General features: G+C 44.3%; 1 protein-coding gene across 1 annotated transcript in view; it reads right to left on the reverse strand.

Moving 5' to 3' along the window:
• CRNKL1 (crooked neck pre-mRNA splicing factor 1) overlaps positions 1–17,430 on the reverse strand; it is a 60,088-nt gene that overhangs the window by 18,145 nt on the left and 24,513 nt on the right. The window contains exons 11-12 of the mRNA XM_056567639.1: positions 5,156–5,395; positions 1,704–1,805 (exon numbers count right to left, since the gene is read on the reverse strand). Of these exons, the coding sequence (XP_056423614.1) occupies positions 1,704–1,805; positions 5,156–5,395 (342 nt within the window). The remainder of the gene's footprint in view (positions 1–1,703; positions 1,806–5,155; positions 5,396–17,430) is intronic.

Below are 17,430 nucleotides of genomic sequence, written 5' to 3' on the forward strand. Positions count from 1 at the left end.
AACGATAGTAAAACTGTCAGGGAACTTCGGGAACCGCAAGGAGGAATGGGCACTGCACCACGGACCATCAGGATGACCACCAGGAAGACAGTGGAGCCTGGTCGGGCTCAAACTGTATTGCCAGAGCAGCATGGGCCCCTTGAGATCCCAAGGTATGACATCCCAGAGGCTGCAGAGAGCCCAGGGAGGGAGGGGGATAGAGAGACTCACCCTGACCTGGAATACTCAACTAGAGATGTCTTCAGCCAGGTAGTTGTCAACTGCATCATTCCGGGTTGAAACAGCGAGACAAGCAGGTACCATAGGGGGACCCGGACCCAAGGTGCAACCCCAGGTGCTGGCCGGTGGCGAGAAAGGGGTTAAAGGGGTTATACAGCATAAGGTGATTTTAGTACATACCTGGCAGGCAATAATGGACATGCTTAGGAAGGATCTGCGCTTGTCTTGGGCTAAACGGCTATGCTGTGAGATTACCATAACACTGTGGCTAGTTTTCTGTGAACTTGTATTTCCTGTTTTCAGTTTTCTTGTTTGCCTACAAATCCCATGATACCATTTTCATCCTTCCCACACATCAGCTACCCAAACCTGTGGTCTTCAATCAGGGTGTCTACAGCTGTTGCATTAGTTGCAGATTGATCCCTCCACCCATTAAAGCAGACAGGCTCCCTGTCATCAGCTGACTAGTGAGTCAGGTCTCGACCGCATTGCAAGCTGGGAAAAATCCGAGACAGCAGTCATTTTGTATGCTGTTAAAAATAAATATTGGTGTGAAAATTACATAAGAATTGTGAGAAAACCATCACACACAGGTACAGACACTATATTATGAACTACACTAACTTTACAGCCCCTGTAGCATAGTCAATAAAAATAATTACTGGAATACCCCTTTAACAGTGTATATCCTGTGCCCCTTCATCGCATATGGGGAAACATGTAGCGCCATGCTCCTGAACCCCCACCAGAAAACAGAAACAAAAAGGCAGAAAAAAAATTCTACATACACGTCCTTAACTAGAAAATAAAAAAGCAAAAGACCAGGTCTGGAGAACTCCAGACCTGTATCTGCCTCTTACTGACACTAAGCTCAAACTGATTAGCGCAGAGTCAGTAGGCAGGGTATATCCAGCCAGGAGGGGCTGACTTTCTTTTTGTATTGCCTAGTGGCAGCAAGATATACCCATAGTCTCTGTGTCCTCCAATGGAGCCGACTGAGAAAAAGGTGGGTTTATTCATTCTGTGGAATTCATGCAGAAATTTCAGCTGTAAAATTGTGCATGAAATATCTGCCGATTCCATGCCTCGCGGAATTTTTGTAATTCGAATGGATGCTATGGAGACCATTCAGCAAATTGCATTTATATCCAGACATAGTATGGAAACGCGTGTCGAGGTGGTGGTGGGGTGCACTCATAGACCCCTCAGTATGTCCCAGACAGGTAAAGTATATAATACATTGTTTATGGCTGGGGTATGGGAGCGGACGGTTTTCGCTCCCCCCAACTGCATACGGCACCCGTGCACTAGTGTGAACCCACCCTTAATAAAAGGGGATGTGTGCTGGTGGTGTCGGTCAGCAAAGGATTCGGCACTGCATTGTGGTTTCCGTTATGAATGGAAACTACAGGGCAGATGTGAACAGAGGCTAATAAAACAAGAACCTGGTCATCAAACTGTACTGTACAAATCTTATTGTTTACCTTGACATGCTGTGTTCTCTGCAGAAGTCTCCGATATAGATTTCTTGTCTTCTCAAACTCCTCTTGTTCTATTTCAAAATCAATATAAGATTTCCAGAGAACCTGTAAGTAAATGAGAAATCATCAAGATAATCAATTCTAGCTTCAAACTGACTAAAGCTGCTGCTATACAATATATGTTTTAGACGTTTTATGTTTTAGACGTTTTTGTAATTGTCCTTTTCAACTGAAATATCCCTTATTGGTTAAATGGAACAGATTTTCAGTTGCAGAAATTTCTGCAACATGCCATGTGTGAACTCACTCTAGAAGAGCTTTTCCTTTCTCTGTCACATCTAGTTGTATGGTGGGTCCAATTCCATGTAATCAACAGTGGAGAATGCTCAACCAAACACCCCAATGTAATGCAGTCTACAAGTAGAGTCTACACAATTTGTACCTAACCATGTCAACCTGGTCTTTGGTTTGTTAGTCTATGGCAGTGTTTCCCAACAAGGGTGCCTCCAGCTATTGCAAAACTACAAGTCCCAGCATGCTTGGAGTTGTAGTTTTGCAACAGCTGGAGGCACCCTGGTTGGGAAACACTGGTCTATGGAAAGACTGCTCATGCACTCCAATCTGTATACAGTAAGTGGACCGTGACCACATTCTTCAATAGCCAGGAAAAAGAACGTTATTTGTAATTAAAAAGGTAAAGCCTTTATTAAAGGGATTATCCAGGTTTTATAAACTTTGATGGCAAGTCATGTCTTAAGTGCCCTACATGTGTGGGGTGGATCGACCCCTTTTATGTGCTTTCATGGCTCACCCCAGATTCATCATTCCTCCGGTCTCTGGATGACTCTCGTCTCGAGTCTTTCCGGAGATCCTGTTCGGCTCGAGACAACAGCTGATCACAGGAGGCTTGGCTTCTTCCTATCTTCCCTGACAAGCCAGCCCCCTGTGCCGTCCAGCTGTGTGAGCTGCCGTGTCGGCGTTCAATGCGTCCCCTGCTGTCTGCAGACTGCTAAGATCACATGACAGCTGCGGACGCTTTTAACATACAGCTGGACTGCACATGTCAAAATACAGTAAGGACTGCACAGAACGTACAGTTGGACTGCACTTGTCAACAAGCGGCTGTCTTTTGAAAAAAAGACAAGATGGAGCCAAGCTCCCTGAGATCAGAACAGGATCCTGGAAAAGGCATGAGAAAACATTCAACCAGACACCTAAGGAATGTTGGGGGGACCATGAAATCACAAAAAAGGGGTCGATCCACCTCACACATTTAGGCAAGTAAAGCGCTTAAGACATAACTTGCCATCACAGCCACGATAGTGAAAAGTTAATAAAACCTGGATAACCCCTTTAAGTGATTCATACAAGGTTTTACTATTATGAACTAGGTACCGACCAATATTAACACGTCATGGTGAAATACGTGCTTAGCATGCCATATATCATGGAAAGTACAGTGACCGCAGTAATCTGGTTGCTACGAACAGTGACCACAGGATCATGGTTGCTATGTACAATTACCGCAGGAATGTGGTTGCTATGTACAATGACCACAGGAATCTGGTATCTACGTACAGTGACCGCAGGAACGTTATTACTATGTACAATGACCGCAGGAACGTGGTTGCTATGTACAATGACCGCAGGAACTTAGTTGCTATGTACAGTGACCGCAGGAACGTGGTTGCTATGTACAGTGATCGCAGGAACGTGGTTGCTATGTACAGTGACCGCAGGAACGTTATTACTATGTACAATGACCTCAGGAATCTGGTTGCTACCTACAGTGACCGCAGGAACGTTATTGCTATGTACAATGACCGCAGGAACGTGGTTGCTATGTACAATGACCGCAGGAATCTGGTTGCTACGTACAGTGACCGCAGAAACGTGGTTGCTATGTACAATGACTGCAGGAACTTAGTTGCTATGTACAGTGACCGCAGGAACGTGGTTACTATGTACAGTGACCGCGGGAACATGGTTGCTATGTACAGTGACCGCAGAAACGTGGTTGCTATGTACAATGACTGCAGGAACTTAGTTGCTATGTACAGTGACCGCAGGAACGTGGTTACTATGTACAGTGACCGCGGGAACATGGTTGCTATGTACAGTGACCGCAGGAATGTGGTTGCTATGTACAGTGACCACAGGAACGTGGTTGCTATGTACAGTGACCGCACGAACATGGTTGCTATGTACAGTGACCGCAGGAACGTGGTTGCTATGTACAATGACCGCAGGAATCTGGTTGCTACGTACAGTGACCGCAGAAACGTGGTTGCTATGTACAATGACTGCAGGAACTTAGTTGCTATGTACAGTGACCGCAGGAACGTGGTTACTATGTACAGTGACCGCGGGAACATGGTTGCTATGTACAGTGACCGCAGAAACGTGGTTGCTATGTACAATGACTGCAGGAACTTAGTTGCTATGTACAGTGACCGCAGGAACGTGGTTACTATGTACAGTGACCGCGGGAACATGGTTGCTATGTACAGTGACCGCAGGAATGTGGTTGCTATGTACAGTGACCACAGGAACGTGGTTGCTATGTACAGTGACCGCACGAACATGGTTGCTATGTACAGTGACCGCAGGAACGTGGTTGCTATGTACAGTGACCGCAGGAATCTGGTTGCTATAAATAGTCTCTCATCTCCTTTTTATGATAATTGAATAATTTGCCCCATGCCCTTAGTTTATGGTAGGGATCAACCGATATAGTTTATTTTAGGGCCGATACCGATAATCGGTGGAGGTTAGGGCCGATAGCCGATAATTTATACCGATATTCCGGTATAAGTTATCGGCTGTTTAAACCCCCCTCCCCCCGCTGAAGATCATTGATTTAAAGCGGGGCTTTAAATCAATGAACTGCAGTGGCTTTTGCAGTGCCATAGACCACCGCCACCACCCGTTTTCTCTCCCCCTGCCTGTCCGGGGGTCCTCCTGAGTCCTATCACCACCACAGCGACCGCCCTGGCCCCATTGCCTCCCCCATCCCCGGTTTTATAACTACCTGTTCCCGGGGCCCACTCTACATCTGGCTGCGGTGGCGTCCTCCTGAGCTGTCACTGTGCGCACTGACGGTGACGTCGCGTCACGTCACGTCACTCGTCATTGCGCACAGCGTAACGCAGGACGCAGCAGGAGCCAGAAGTAGCGTGGACCCCGGGAACAGGTAATTATAAAACCGGGGATAGGGGAGGCAATGGGGCGGTGCGGTGGGGCGGGTTCATTATCGGATTATCGGCAAGGTAATTGCCGATACCGATAAAGCCCAAAATCGTGATTATCGGCCAAACCGATAATCGGTCGATCCCTAGTTTATGGGCAGCTTCATGGCCATACTAGAATTCACAGCCACGTCTTGTGACAGACTAAGACTTCAGGCCTCATGACTTCTTCCAGTTTTTATGAAGCAAACAAGGGAATCCACTTACCTCAGGCATATCAAGTCGTGGTTGTCCAATAGCCAACTCATACACAGCGCGGGCTCTGTCCACATCGCCTAGAATGGTTTCCAGTTCTGAAAACTTAATCCACGTGGTGCAGTTTTCTGGAGCAAATTCCAGGAACTTTTCGTACAGTTTCCTACAGCGGTCAAATTCTCGGAGCTGCAGCTCCAGCTCTATGTAACCCTTAAACAGCTTGTACTTGGGGCATTTTCCAATAGAGGTGCCCTACATGAAGGAAAATGTAAGAGTGGTCAAGTACATATTGTATGCATACATGATACAGAAAGAAAAGCAAAGGCTGGGTTCACACCACGTTTTTGCAATACAGTATCATATCAGGTTTTCAACAAAAAAACTGATTCCTCAAACCTGACTAAACTGTATCAAAACGTGTGTACAAATTTTAATCATACACGGTTTGAAAAATGATGTCCGGTTGCATCCGGTTTTTTAAGAAAATAAATTATATATTTTTAACTTTTTACTCCATTATGAATAAAATTTCACTTGTTTGATTGAAATTCCAAGAAAAAAACTGTGCAAAGTCAAAAACTGTATGGTGAAAACCAGATGTAACCAAACGCACATACGGTTCTGTATGGTTCCCATTGACTGCCATGTAAAAAAAAAAAACATATACGATTCAATGCGGTTTTTCACCCGGACCAAAAACCGTGGTAGGCTACGGTTTTGGGGAAAAAATATGACAAAACCGTACGGGATGCAAAACAGACAACCTGATGCATCTTTTGGCATACGGTTTTCAATGGAGAGTCAATGCATACAGTTTTCAATACGGTTCCGTACGGTTTTCAAATTGAAAATGTATATGGGAACTGTATTGCAAAAACGTGGTGTGAACCCAACATAACTTATGTGTTCTTTGAGACTAGGTCATGTTCTCCACCACCAGACCCTGCAATAGGAATAAGGTTGTGTTCACACCACGTTTTCAGCCATGCGGGACCACATATGGCTGGGGGGAGCTAAAACAGGGTGCTCCCGTATGCCGCCCGTATGTAATTCATTTCAATGAGCCGACCGGAGTCAAACGCCGACTCCAGTCGGCTCATTTTTGCCCCGTATGCGGTTTTCCCACCGGACCATGGTTTTAGGTCCGGTGGAAAACCGCATGTGAGGCAAAAATGAGCCGACAGGAGTCAGCGTTTGACTCCGGTCGGCTCATTGAAATGAATTACATACGGGAGCACCCTGTTTTAGCTCCCCCCAGCCATATGTGGTCCCGCATGGCTGAAAACGTGGTGTGAACACAGCCTAAGACCGTATCGGTTTTGCTTGGAATGTGGCTTAAAAACACTGAGTGGGATTTATCAAAACCTGTCCAGAGGAAAAGTTGCTGAGTTGCCCATAGCAACCAATCAGATCGCTTCTTTCATTTTTAAAAAGGCCTCTGTAAAATGAAAGAAGCAATCTGATTGGTTGCTATCGGCAATTGGGCAACTTTTCCTTTGCACAGGTTTTGATAAATCTCCCCCACTGTTTCCAAACCTGTTCACTTTACATTACCGCAGTGTTTTCCAAACAGGGTGTCTCCAGCTGTTGTAAAACTACAACTCCCAGCATGCCCAGACAGCCTTTGACTGTCCTGGCATGCTGGGAGTTGTAGTTTTGCAACAGCTGGAGACACACTGTTTGGAAAACACTGCATTTACAAGAATGCCTCTCTCCATCTTTGAAGAGAAAAGGGAGAGAAGGCGCTCTCATGTGCAGGACTCCAAGTAAACCCGCGGGGGGAGGAGAAAGACAGCCGCTTATCAAAGATGTTATACACAACAATGTGAAGCGTATATGAAATGAGTCCAATCTGCAGCCATCCTGTGAAAGAGTATACAGAACAAGGAGGACTTTAGAAATGCACAGGATCACCCCGCGCTGAATGGAATTAGGGAGAGCAGGACAACGGAGGCTTCAGGGGAGTAACTTTACGCATGCTGGACCATTAAAGTTACTCCCTGAAGGCTCCGTTGTCCTGCTCTCCCTTGTTCCATTCAGCGCGGGGTGATCCTGTACATTTCTGAAGTCCTCCTTGTTCTATCCTTCTATGTCTTTCAGCACATGGTCCATTTTCTTTACTGCACTCCCTTCAGACGGCTATGGGCAAAAATGAGCCGACCGGAGTCACCGTTTGACTCCGGTCGGCTCATTTAAGTGAAATGGAGTTCAGCGCTGGTCCGCCTGGGGTACGGGAGAGCCCGGTTTGCCCCTCCCACAGCCGAATCCGGCACCTGTAATGAAAGTTAAACAGATTAGTAAATTACTTCTATTAAAAAAATCTTAATCCTTCCAGTACTTATTAGCTGCTGAATATTACAGAGGAAATTCTTTTCTTTTTGGAACCCAGAGCTCTCTGCTGACATCACGAGCACAGTGCTCTCTGCTGACATCTCGGTCCATTTTAGGAACTGTCCAGAACAGCATATGTTTGCTATGGGGATTTTCTCCTACTCTGGACAGTTCCTAAAAATGGACAGAGATGTCAGCAGAGAGCACTGTGCTTGTGATTCAGCAGAGAGCCCTGTGTTCCAAAAATAAAAGATTTCCTCTGTAGTGTTCAGCAGCTAATACGTACTGAAAGGATTAAGATTTTTTAATAGAAGTCATTTACAAATCTGTTTAACTTTCTGGCACCAGTTGATAAAAAAATGAAAATAAATAAAAGGTTTTCCACCGGAGTACCCCTTTAACCCCTTAAGGACCGGAGGTTTTTCCGTTTTTGCATTTTCGTTTTTTGCTCCTTGCCTTTAAAAAATCATAACTCTTTCAAATTTACACCTAAAAATCCATATGATGGCTTATTTTTTGCGCCACCAATTCTACTTTGTAATGACGTCAGTCATTTTGCCCAAAAATCTATGGTGAAGCGGGAAAAAAAAATCATTGTGCGACAAAATTGAAAAAAAAAACGCTGTTTTGTAACTTTTGGGGGCTTCCGTTTCTACGTAGTACATTTTTCGGTAAAAATGACACCTGATATGTATTCTGTAGGTCCATACGATTAAAATGATACCCTACTTATATAGGTTTGATTTTGTCGGACTTCTGGAAAAAATCATAACTACATGCAGGAAAATTAATACGTTTAAAATTGTCATCTTCTGACCCCTATAACTTTTTTATTTTTCCGTGTATGGGGCGGTATGAGGGCTCATTTTTTGCGCCATGATCTGAAGTTTTTAACGGTACCATTTTTGCATTGATAGGACTTATTGATCACTTTTTATTCATTTTTAAATGATATAAAAAGTGACCAAAAATGTACTATTTTGGACTTTGGAATTTTTTTGCGCGCACGACATTGACCGAGCGGTTTAATTAATGATATATTTTTATAATTCGGACATTTCCGCACGCGGTGATACCACATATGTTTATTTTTATTTTTATTTACACTGTGTTTTTTTTTTTATTGGAAAAGGGGGGTGATTCAAACTTTTAATAGGGGAGGAGTTAAATGATCTTTATTCACTTTTTTTTTTCACTTTTTTTTTGCAGTGTTATAGGTCCCATAGGGACCTATAACACTGCACACACTGATCTTCTATGCTGATCACTGGTTTCTCATAAGAAACCAGTGATCAACGATTCTGCCGGATGACTGCTCATGCCTGGATCTCAGGTACTGAGCAGTCATTCGGCGATCGGACAGCGAGGAGGCAGGAAGGGGCCCTCCCGCTGTCCTGTCAGCTGTTCGGGATGCCGTGATTAGCCGCGGCTATCCCGAACAGCCCGACTGAGCTAGCCGGGAACTTTCACTTTCACTTTTAGCCGCGCGGCTCAGCTTTGAGCGCGCGGCTAAAGGGTTAATAGCGCGCGGCGCCGCGATCGGCGCTGCGCGCTATTAGAGGCGGGTCCCGGCTTCACTATGACGCCGGGCCCGCCATGATATGACGCGGGGTTACTGTGTAACCCCGCGTTATATCAGAAGAGCAGGACCAAGGACGTACCGGTACGTCCTTGGTCCTTAAGGGGTTAAATAACAGTGTAAACACATCGCTGCCCACTTTGATGACCCTGACAGACATTGTTCCACAGGAATAGCTGCATGTATAGTTTAAAAAGTGTTACAGCCATTTAAATAAACTTTTGACATGTCGCACCACAGCTTCTTCAGTGTTTACATACGCTAAGTATTTGCAGTTGCTGTACTTTTAGTAGTGGCAGGGCAAGGTACTGTGAAGGGGGCAGTATGCTGCAGTACCTTGTGCTGCCACTACTAAAAGTACGCTACCTGCAAGAACCAAGCGCATGTAAACACTGAAGAGGCCGTGGTGCTTGCAAGAGAGGGCGAAGGATAGGTCATCCATTTTAACCCCTTAAGGACTCAAAACAATCTTTGTTTTTGCACTTTTGTTTTTTCCTCCTCACCTTCTAAAAATCATAACGCGTTCAATTTTGCACCTACAGAGCATATAATGGCTTGTTTTATGCTTCACCAATTGTACTTTGTAAATGACATTACTCATTTTATAACAATCGGCGGCAAAACAAAAAAAAATTATTTGTGGGTGTGAAATGAAGAAAAATGAATGCCATTTTGCAACTTTTTAGGGCTTCTATTTCAATACAGTGGACTTTTCAGTAAAAATGACACTATCTTTATTCTGTGGGTCCATACGGTTACAGGGATACCTAATTTATGTTGGTTTTATTTATTTTACTACTTTAAAAAAGTTATAACTACATGCACCAAAATTAGTTTAAAATTGTCATCTTCTGACCCTATAACTTTTAAATTTTTAGCTTATGGGGCTCTATATAATTTTTTGCGCCATGGTCTGTAGTTTTTATTGGTACCATTTTTGTTTTGATTGGACTTTTTGATCGCTTTTTATTAATATTTTTATGGTATATGAAGGGACAAAAAATTCACAATTTTGGACTTTGATATTTTTTTACATGTACGCCATTGACCGTGCGGTTCAGCTAACCTTCTATTTTAATAGTTCGGACATTTACTTACACGGCGGTACCACACGATTTATTTTTTATGACATTTTATTTTAAAAATAGGAAAAGGGGGGTGATTCAAATTTTTATTGGGGGGGGAAGGGGCTTATTCACATGTATTCTCTTTATTTATTTTTAACCCTTTTTACTTTTTTTTTTTTTTAGCCGTACAGGGGGCTATATCATGCAATCTTCTGATTGCATAAACTGATCACAGCTATGCCATAGCAAAGCACTGATCAGTGATATCGGCGCTATGCTGCTCCAGCCATGGCGTGGAGCAGTAGATCGCCAATCAGACGACCGGGGGCAGGTGACCCTCCTGTTTAGTAAGCTGTCACAATAGTCCCGATCAGCTCTGCTGAGCTGCCGGGATAGTTTTACTTTCACTTTAGACACTGTGATCAATTTTGATTGCGGCGTCTAAAGTGTTAATGCCGGGCATCAGCTCAATCGGCAGTGCCCGGCATTAGCCATGGGTCCTGGCTGCCTGTAGAAACTGGGACCCACGGGGGTTTAACCTGTTCTCATGAGAACGGTTTAAACCCCGTTAGCGGGACTCAGGACGTGCAGGTACGCCCCGAGTCCGAAAGTACCAGGACGTCGGGGCGTACCTGTACACCCTGCGTCCTTAACCACTTAGGGACCAAGTGTGTACAGGTACGCCTTTGCTCCCTGGTACTTAAGAACCAAGAAATTTCGGTCCCCGCCACGCACTGGGTGGGGAACGGACCGGGATGACTGCTGATATCTATCAGCAGGCATCCCGTGCATATGTCCAGGGGAGTCCTGAATTCACACCGGCGATTCCGGGTCATATGGGTCTCCGGTGACCCGGAAAATAAGGGGGATCGGGGTTGTTCAAGACACCCATGATCCCCCGGAAGAGGTGAGGTGGCAGGGGTGCCACCCCTCCTATTGGTCGGTCAGAAGCGACCGAACAATAGCAAATCGGGCGGGGGGCGTTGAAAGTTCGGATCCCCCGTTCTGTCCACCCACAGTAGTCCGGGCAGAACGGGGGAACCGACTGGGACCGGCGTCGGAGGTTCACTTACCCATCAGCGCCGGCTCAATAGTGACGGTGAGTAGTTGCCTAGAAACATCTGGAGGGCTACAGTTTGGAGAGACTAAACTGCTCTCTAAACTGTAGCCCTCCAGATCTTGCAAAACTGCAACACCCATCATGCCCAAACAGCTGTCTCGGCATGCTGGGAGTAGTAGTTGTGTACCTCCAGCTGTTGCATAACTACATCTCCCAGCATGCCCTTCGGTAATCAGTAGTTGTGCAACAGCTGGAGGCACACATGTTGGAAAATACTGAGTTAGGTAACAGAACCTAACTGAAGTTTTTCCAACCAGTGTGCCTCCAGCTGTTACAAAAGTACAACTCCCAGCATGCACAGTCAGTACATGCTGGGAGTTGTAGTTTTGCAAAAGCTGGAGGTCTGCCCCCCCCCATTTGAACGTACAGGGTAGATTCACACGGGTGGGTTTACAGTGAGTTTCCTGCTTCAAGTTTGAGCTGCGGCAAACTTTTCGCTGCAGCGCAAACTCCTAGCGGGAGACTCAACGTAAACCCACCCATGTCAATGTACCCTAAAAACACTACACTACCACATAATAAAGGGTAAAACACTACATATACACCCCCTTACACTGTCCCCCCCAAATAAAAATGGATCGTACAGCAGTGTTTCCAAAACAGAGTCTCCAGCTGTTGCAAAACAACACCTCAGCATTTCCGGACAGCCACTGACTCTAGGCATGCTGGGAGTTTAGCAACAGCTGGAGGCACCCTGTTTGGGAATCACTGGCGTAGAATACCCCTATGTCCACCCCTAATATAGTCCTCAAATGCGCATGGCACTCTCTCACTTCGGAGCCCTGTCGTATTTCAAGGAAACAGTTCAGTGCCACATATGGGGTATTTCCGTACTCGGGAGCAATTGCACTACAAATTTTGAGGGGCCTTTTCTCCTTTTACCCCTTATAGTGTAAAAAAAAAAATAATTACACTAACATGCTGGTGTTGCCCCATACTTTTCATTTTCACAAAAGGTAAAAGGAAAAAAAAAGACCTCCAAAATTTGTACCGCAATTTTGCCTGAGTACGGAAATACCCCATATGTGGACGTAAAATGCTCTGCGGACGCACAACATGGCTCAGGAGTGAGAGCGCACTATGTATAGTTGAGGCCTAAATTGGTGATTTGCACAGGGGTGGCTGATTTTACAGCGGTTCTGACAAACGCAAAAAAATGAATACCCACGTGTGACCCCATTTTGGAAACTACACCCCTCACGGAACGTAACAAGAGGTATAGTGAATCTTAACACCCCACAGGTGTTTGACAATTTTTTTTAAAGCTGGATGGGAAAATGAAAAAAATAATTGTTTTCACTAAAATGCTGGTGTTACCCTAAATTTTTCAATTTCACAAGGGAAAATAGGAAAAAAAGCCCTCCAATATTTGAAACATTTCTTCTGAGTAAGGAAATACTCCATATGTAGATGTAAAGTGCTCTGCTGACGAACTACAATGCTCAGAAGAGAAGGACATAGACAATCTGATTAACAAATTGAATACTACTTATTCTTTTGAAAAAATCATAGAACTAGGTTCAGGAAGGTACTCAGTTTTCTCTCTTAGATGGGCTCCATGGTCTGCCTCTCAATACTGCAAAGATATCTGACATACAGGCATTTTCCTTCCAACCGAATAAAGACATGTTGGTTGAATATCAAAGGGTGAAAGATGACAATACTAAGTAGAAGGTATTAAAACATTTACTAGGACGTAAGATGCCAGATATTTCTGCAAGGACACTGTTACTGTTTGTTGTGAATTGTTGTTGTTCTGTTCTGTGACGCCTTGCTTGTTACAGCATGACTGTCTGCAATAATTTCTTGAACATCTTATCAATAAAAAACTATTGAAAGTAGAAGAGAAGGAGCGCCATTGGGCTTTTGGAGAGAAAATTTGTCTGGAATTCAAGGCCACGTGTGTTTACAAAGCCCCCATAGTGCCAGAACAATGGACCCCCCCCATTGTGACCCCATTTTGGAAACTACACCCCTCACGTAATGTAATAAGGGGTACAGTGAGCATTTACGCCCCACAGGTGTCTGACAGATTTTTGGAACAGTGGTCCATGAAAAATTAAATTTTTCATTTTCATTTGCACAGCACACTGTTCCAAAGATCTGTCAAATTCCAGTGGGGTCTAAATGTTCACTGCACCCCTTATTAAATTCTGTGGAGCGTAGTTTCCAAAATGGCGTCACATGTGTATGAGTGGGTCACTGTTCTGGCGCCATGGGGGGCTTTGTAAACGCACATGGCACCTGACTTCCATTCCAAACAAATTCTCTCTCCTAAAGCCCAATGGCGCTCCTTCTCTTCTGAGCCCTGTAGTGCACCAGCAGAGCACTTGATGTCCACATATGGGGTATTTCCATACTTAGAAGGAACGGGGTTACCCATTTTGGGGGAATTTTCTCCCATTACTCCTTGTAACAATGTAAAATTTGGAGGAAAAAACAGCATTTTAGCATTTTTTTCATTTACACATACGACTTTAGTGTAAAGTCGTCAAGCACCTGTGAGGAGTTTAGACTCACTGTACCCCTTGTTACGTTCCTTGAGGGGTAGTTTCCACCATGTTTTTTTTATTTTTTTGCTGTTCTGGCACCATAGGGGCTTCTTAAATGCGACATGCCCCCCAAAAACCATTTCAGCAAAATTTGCTTTCCAAAAGCCAAATGGGACTTCTTCTCTTCTGAGCATTGTAGTTCGCCCACAGAGCATTTGACAACCTAAAATGGGCTATTTCCATACTCAGAAGAGATGCGGTTACAAATTTTGGGGGGGGGGGGGGGGGGGGGGGCATTTTTTCCTATTACCCTTTGTAAATAATTTTAATTTGTGGAGAAAACTGCACTTTAGTGAAAAATATCTTTTCCTTTACACATCAAACTTTAACGAAACGTCGTCAGATACACCTTGTTAGGTTCCTTGAGGGGTGTAGTTTCCAAAATAGTAGGCCATGTGTTTTTTTTTTTTTTTTTCTCTTCTGGCACCATAGGGGCTTCCTAAATGGGACATGCCCCACAAAAACCATTTCTGCAAAATTAATTCTCCAAAATCCCATTGTTGCTCCTTCCCTTCTGAGCCCTCTACTGCACCCGCCGAACACTTGACATACACATATGAGGTATTTCCCTATTCAAGAGAAATTGGGTTACAAATTTTGGGGGTCTTTTTCTCCTATTACCTCTTGCAAAAATTCTAAAACTTGGTCTACAAGAACATGCGAGTGTAAAAATAGAATTTTCTCCTTCACTTTTCTGCTATTCCTGTGAAACACCTAAAGGGTTAAACTTTCTGAATGCCATTTTGAATACTTTGAGGGTTGCAGTTTCTATAATGGGGTCATGTATGGCGTATTTCTAATATAAAGGCCCTTCAAATCCACTTCAAACCTGAACTGGTCCCTGACAAATTCAGATTATGAAAATGTTGTGAAAATTGCTGCTGAAATTTTAAGCCCTTTGATGTCTTCTAAAAGTAAAAACATGTCAACTTTATGATGCAAACAAAGTAGACATATTGTATATATGAATCAATATATAATTTGGAATGTATTTTCCTTACAAGCAGAGAGCTCCAAAGTAAGAAAAATGCAAAAAATTTTCATCAAATTTCGGAATTTTTCACCAAGAATCAACAAAAATTTACCACATAGGCTGCATTTACACTTCGTTTTTACATTACAGGTGCCGGATCCGGCTGGGGTGAGGGGCAAATTGGGCTCTCCTGTACCCCAGCCGGACCAGCGCTGAACTCCATTTACTTTAATGAGCCGACCAGTGTCAAACGGTGACTCCTGTCGGCTCATTTTTGACCCGTATCCGGTTTTGTGACCGGACCTAAAACCGCATACGGGTCAAAAATGAGCCGACAGGAGTCGCCGTTTGACTCTGGTCGGCTCATTAAAGTAAACGGGAGAGCCCGGTTTGCCCCTCCCCTAGCCGGATCCGGCACCTGTAATGTAAAAATGAAGTGTGAATGCAGCCTAACATAAAGTAGAATATGTCACGAAAAAACAATCTCGGAATCAGAATGAAAAGTAAAAGCATCCCAGAGTTATTAATGCTTAAAGTGACAGTGGTAAGATGTGCAAAAAAACGCTCTGGTCCTTAAAGTAGAACTACGGGATTGAAAAATTTCAGATCGCGGGGGGTCCGACCGCTGGGGCCCCCCGCATTCTCCCGTACGGGGCCCCGGCTCTCTGCGTAGAGAGCGCGTGTTGACCACCGCACGAAGCAGCGGCCGACACGCCCCCTCCATACACTGCTATGGGAGAGCCGGAAATTGCCGAAGGCAGCGCTTCGGCTCTCCCATAGCAGTAAATGGAGGGCGCGTGTCAGCCGCCGCCTCGTGCGGTGGTCGACACGCGCTCTCTACGCAGAGAGCCGGGGCCCTGTACGGGAGATCGTAGGGGGCCCCAGCGGTCGGACCCCCCGCGATCCGAAACTTATCCCCTATCCTTGGGATAGGGGATAAAATTTTCAATCCCGTAGTTCTCCTTTAAGGTGAAAATGGGCTTGGTCCTTAAGAGGTTAAGGAATTAAAGTGAATATAATCACCTAGATTTGTTTTCACTGATAAATGCCACATACTGATACAGAGGGGCAAAAAAGTATTTAGTCAGCCACCAATTGTGGAAGTTCTCCTAATTAAAAAGATGAGAGGCCTGTAATTTTCATCATATGTATACCTCAACTAAGAGACATAATGAGAAAAAAAATCCATAAAATCACATTGTCTGATTTTTAAAGAATTTATTTGCAAATTATGGTGGAAAATAAGTATTTGGTCATCTACAAAAAAGCAAGATTTCTGGCTCTCACAGACCTGTAACTTTTTCTGTAAGAGTCTCCTCTGTCCTCCACTCGTTACCTGTAATAATGGCACCTGTTTGAACTTGTTATCAGTATAAAAGACACCTGTCCACAACCTCAAACAGTCACACTCCAAACTCCACTATGACCAAGAGATGTCGAAGGACACCAGAAACAAAATTGTAGACTTGCACCAGGCTGGGAAGACTGAATCTGCAATAGGCAAACAGCTTGGTGTGAAGAAATCAACTGTAGGAGCAATTATTAGAAAATTGAAGACATACAAGACCACTGATAATCTCCCTCGATCTGGGGCTCCACGCAAAATCTCACCCCGTGGTGAGCAAAAATGAACGGTGAGCAAAAATCCCAGAACTACACGGGGGGACCTAGTGAATGACCTGCAGAGAGCTGGGACCAAAGTATCAAAGGCTACCATAGGTAACACACTACGCTGCGAGGGACTCAAATCATGCAGTACCAGACGTTTCCCTCCTGCTTAAGCCAGTACATGTAAGGGCCAGTCTGAAGTTTGCTAGAGAGCATTTGGATGATCCAGAAGAGGATTGGGAGAATGTCATATGGTCAGATGAAACCAAAGTAGAACTTTTTGGTAATAACTCAACTCGTCGTGTTTGGAGGAGAAAGAATGCTGAGTTGCATCCAAAGAAAACCATACCTACAGTGAAGCATGGGGGTGGAAACATCATGCTCTGGGGCTGTTTTTCTGCTAAGGGACCAGGACGACTGATCTGTGTAAAGGAAAGAAAGAATGGGGCCATGTATCGTGAGATTTTGAGTGAAAACCTCCTTCCATCAGCAAGGGCATTGAAGATGAAACGTGGCTGGGTCTTTCAGCATGACAATGATCCCAAACACACCACCTGGGCAACAAAGGAGTGGCTTCGTAAGAAGCATTTCAAGGTCCTGGAGTGGCCTAGCCAGTCTCCAGATCTCAACCCCATAGAAAAACTTTGGAGGGATTTAAAAGTCTGTGTTGCCCAGGGACAGCCCCAAAACATCACTGCTCTAGAGGAGATCTGCATGGAGGAATGGGCCAAAACACCACCAACAGTGATTGAAAACCTTGTGAAGACTTACAGAAAACGTTTGACCTGTCATTGCCAACAAATGGTATATAACAAAGTATTGAGATGAACTTGTTATTGACCAAATACTTATTTTCCACCATAATTTGCAAATAAATTCTTTAAAAATCAGACAATGTAATTTTATGGATTTTCTTTCTCTCATTCTGTCTCTCATAGTTGAGGTATACCTATGATGAAAATTACAGGCCTCTCTCATCTTTTTAAGTGGGAGAACGTGCTCAATTGGTGGCTGAAAATACTCTTTTGCCCCACTGTACATGTTTTTTTTGTCTCAT

This window comes from Hyla sarda, chromosome 3 (genome assembly GCF_029499605.1).
Source record: "Hyla sarda isolate aHylSar1 chromosome 3, aHylSar1.hap1, whole genome shotgun sequence".
In the NCBI taxonomy this organism is placed as follows: Eukaryota; Metazoa; Chordata; class Amphibia; order Anura; family Hylidae; genus Hyla; species Hyla sarda.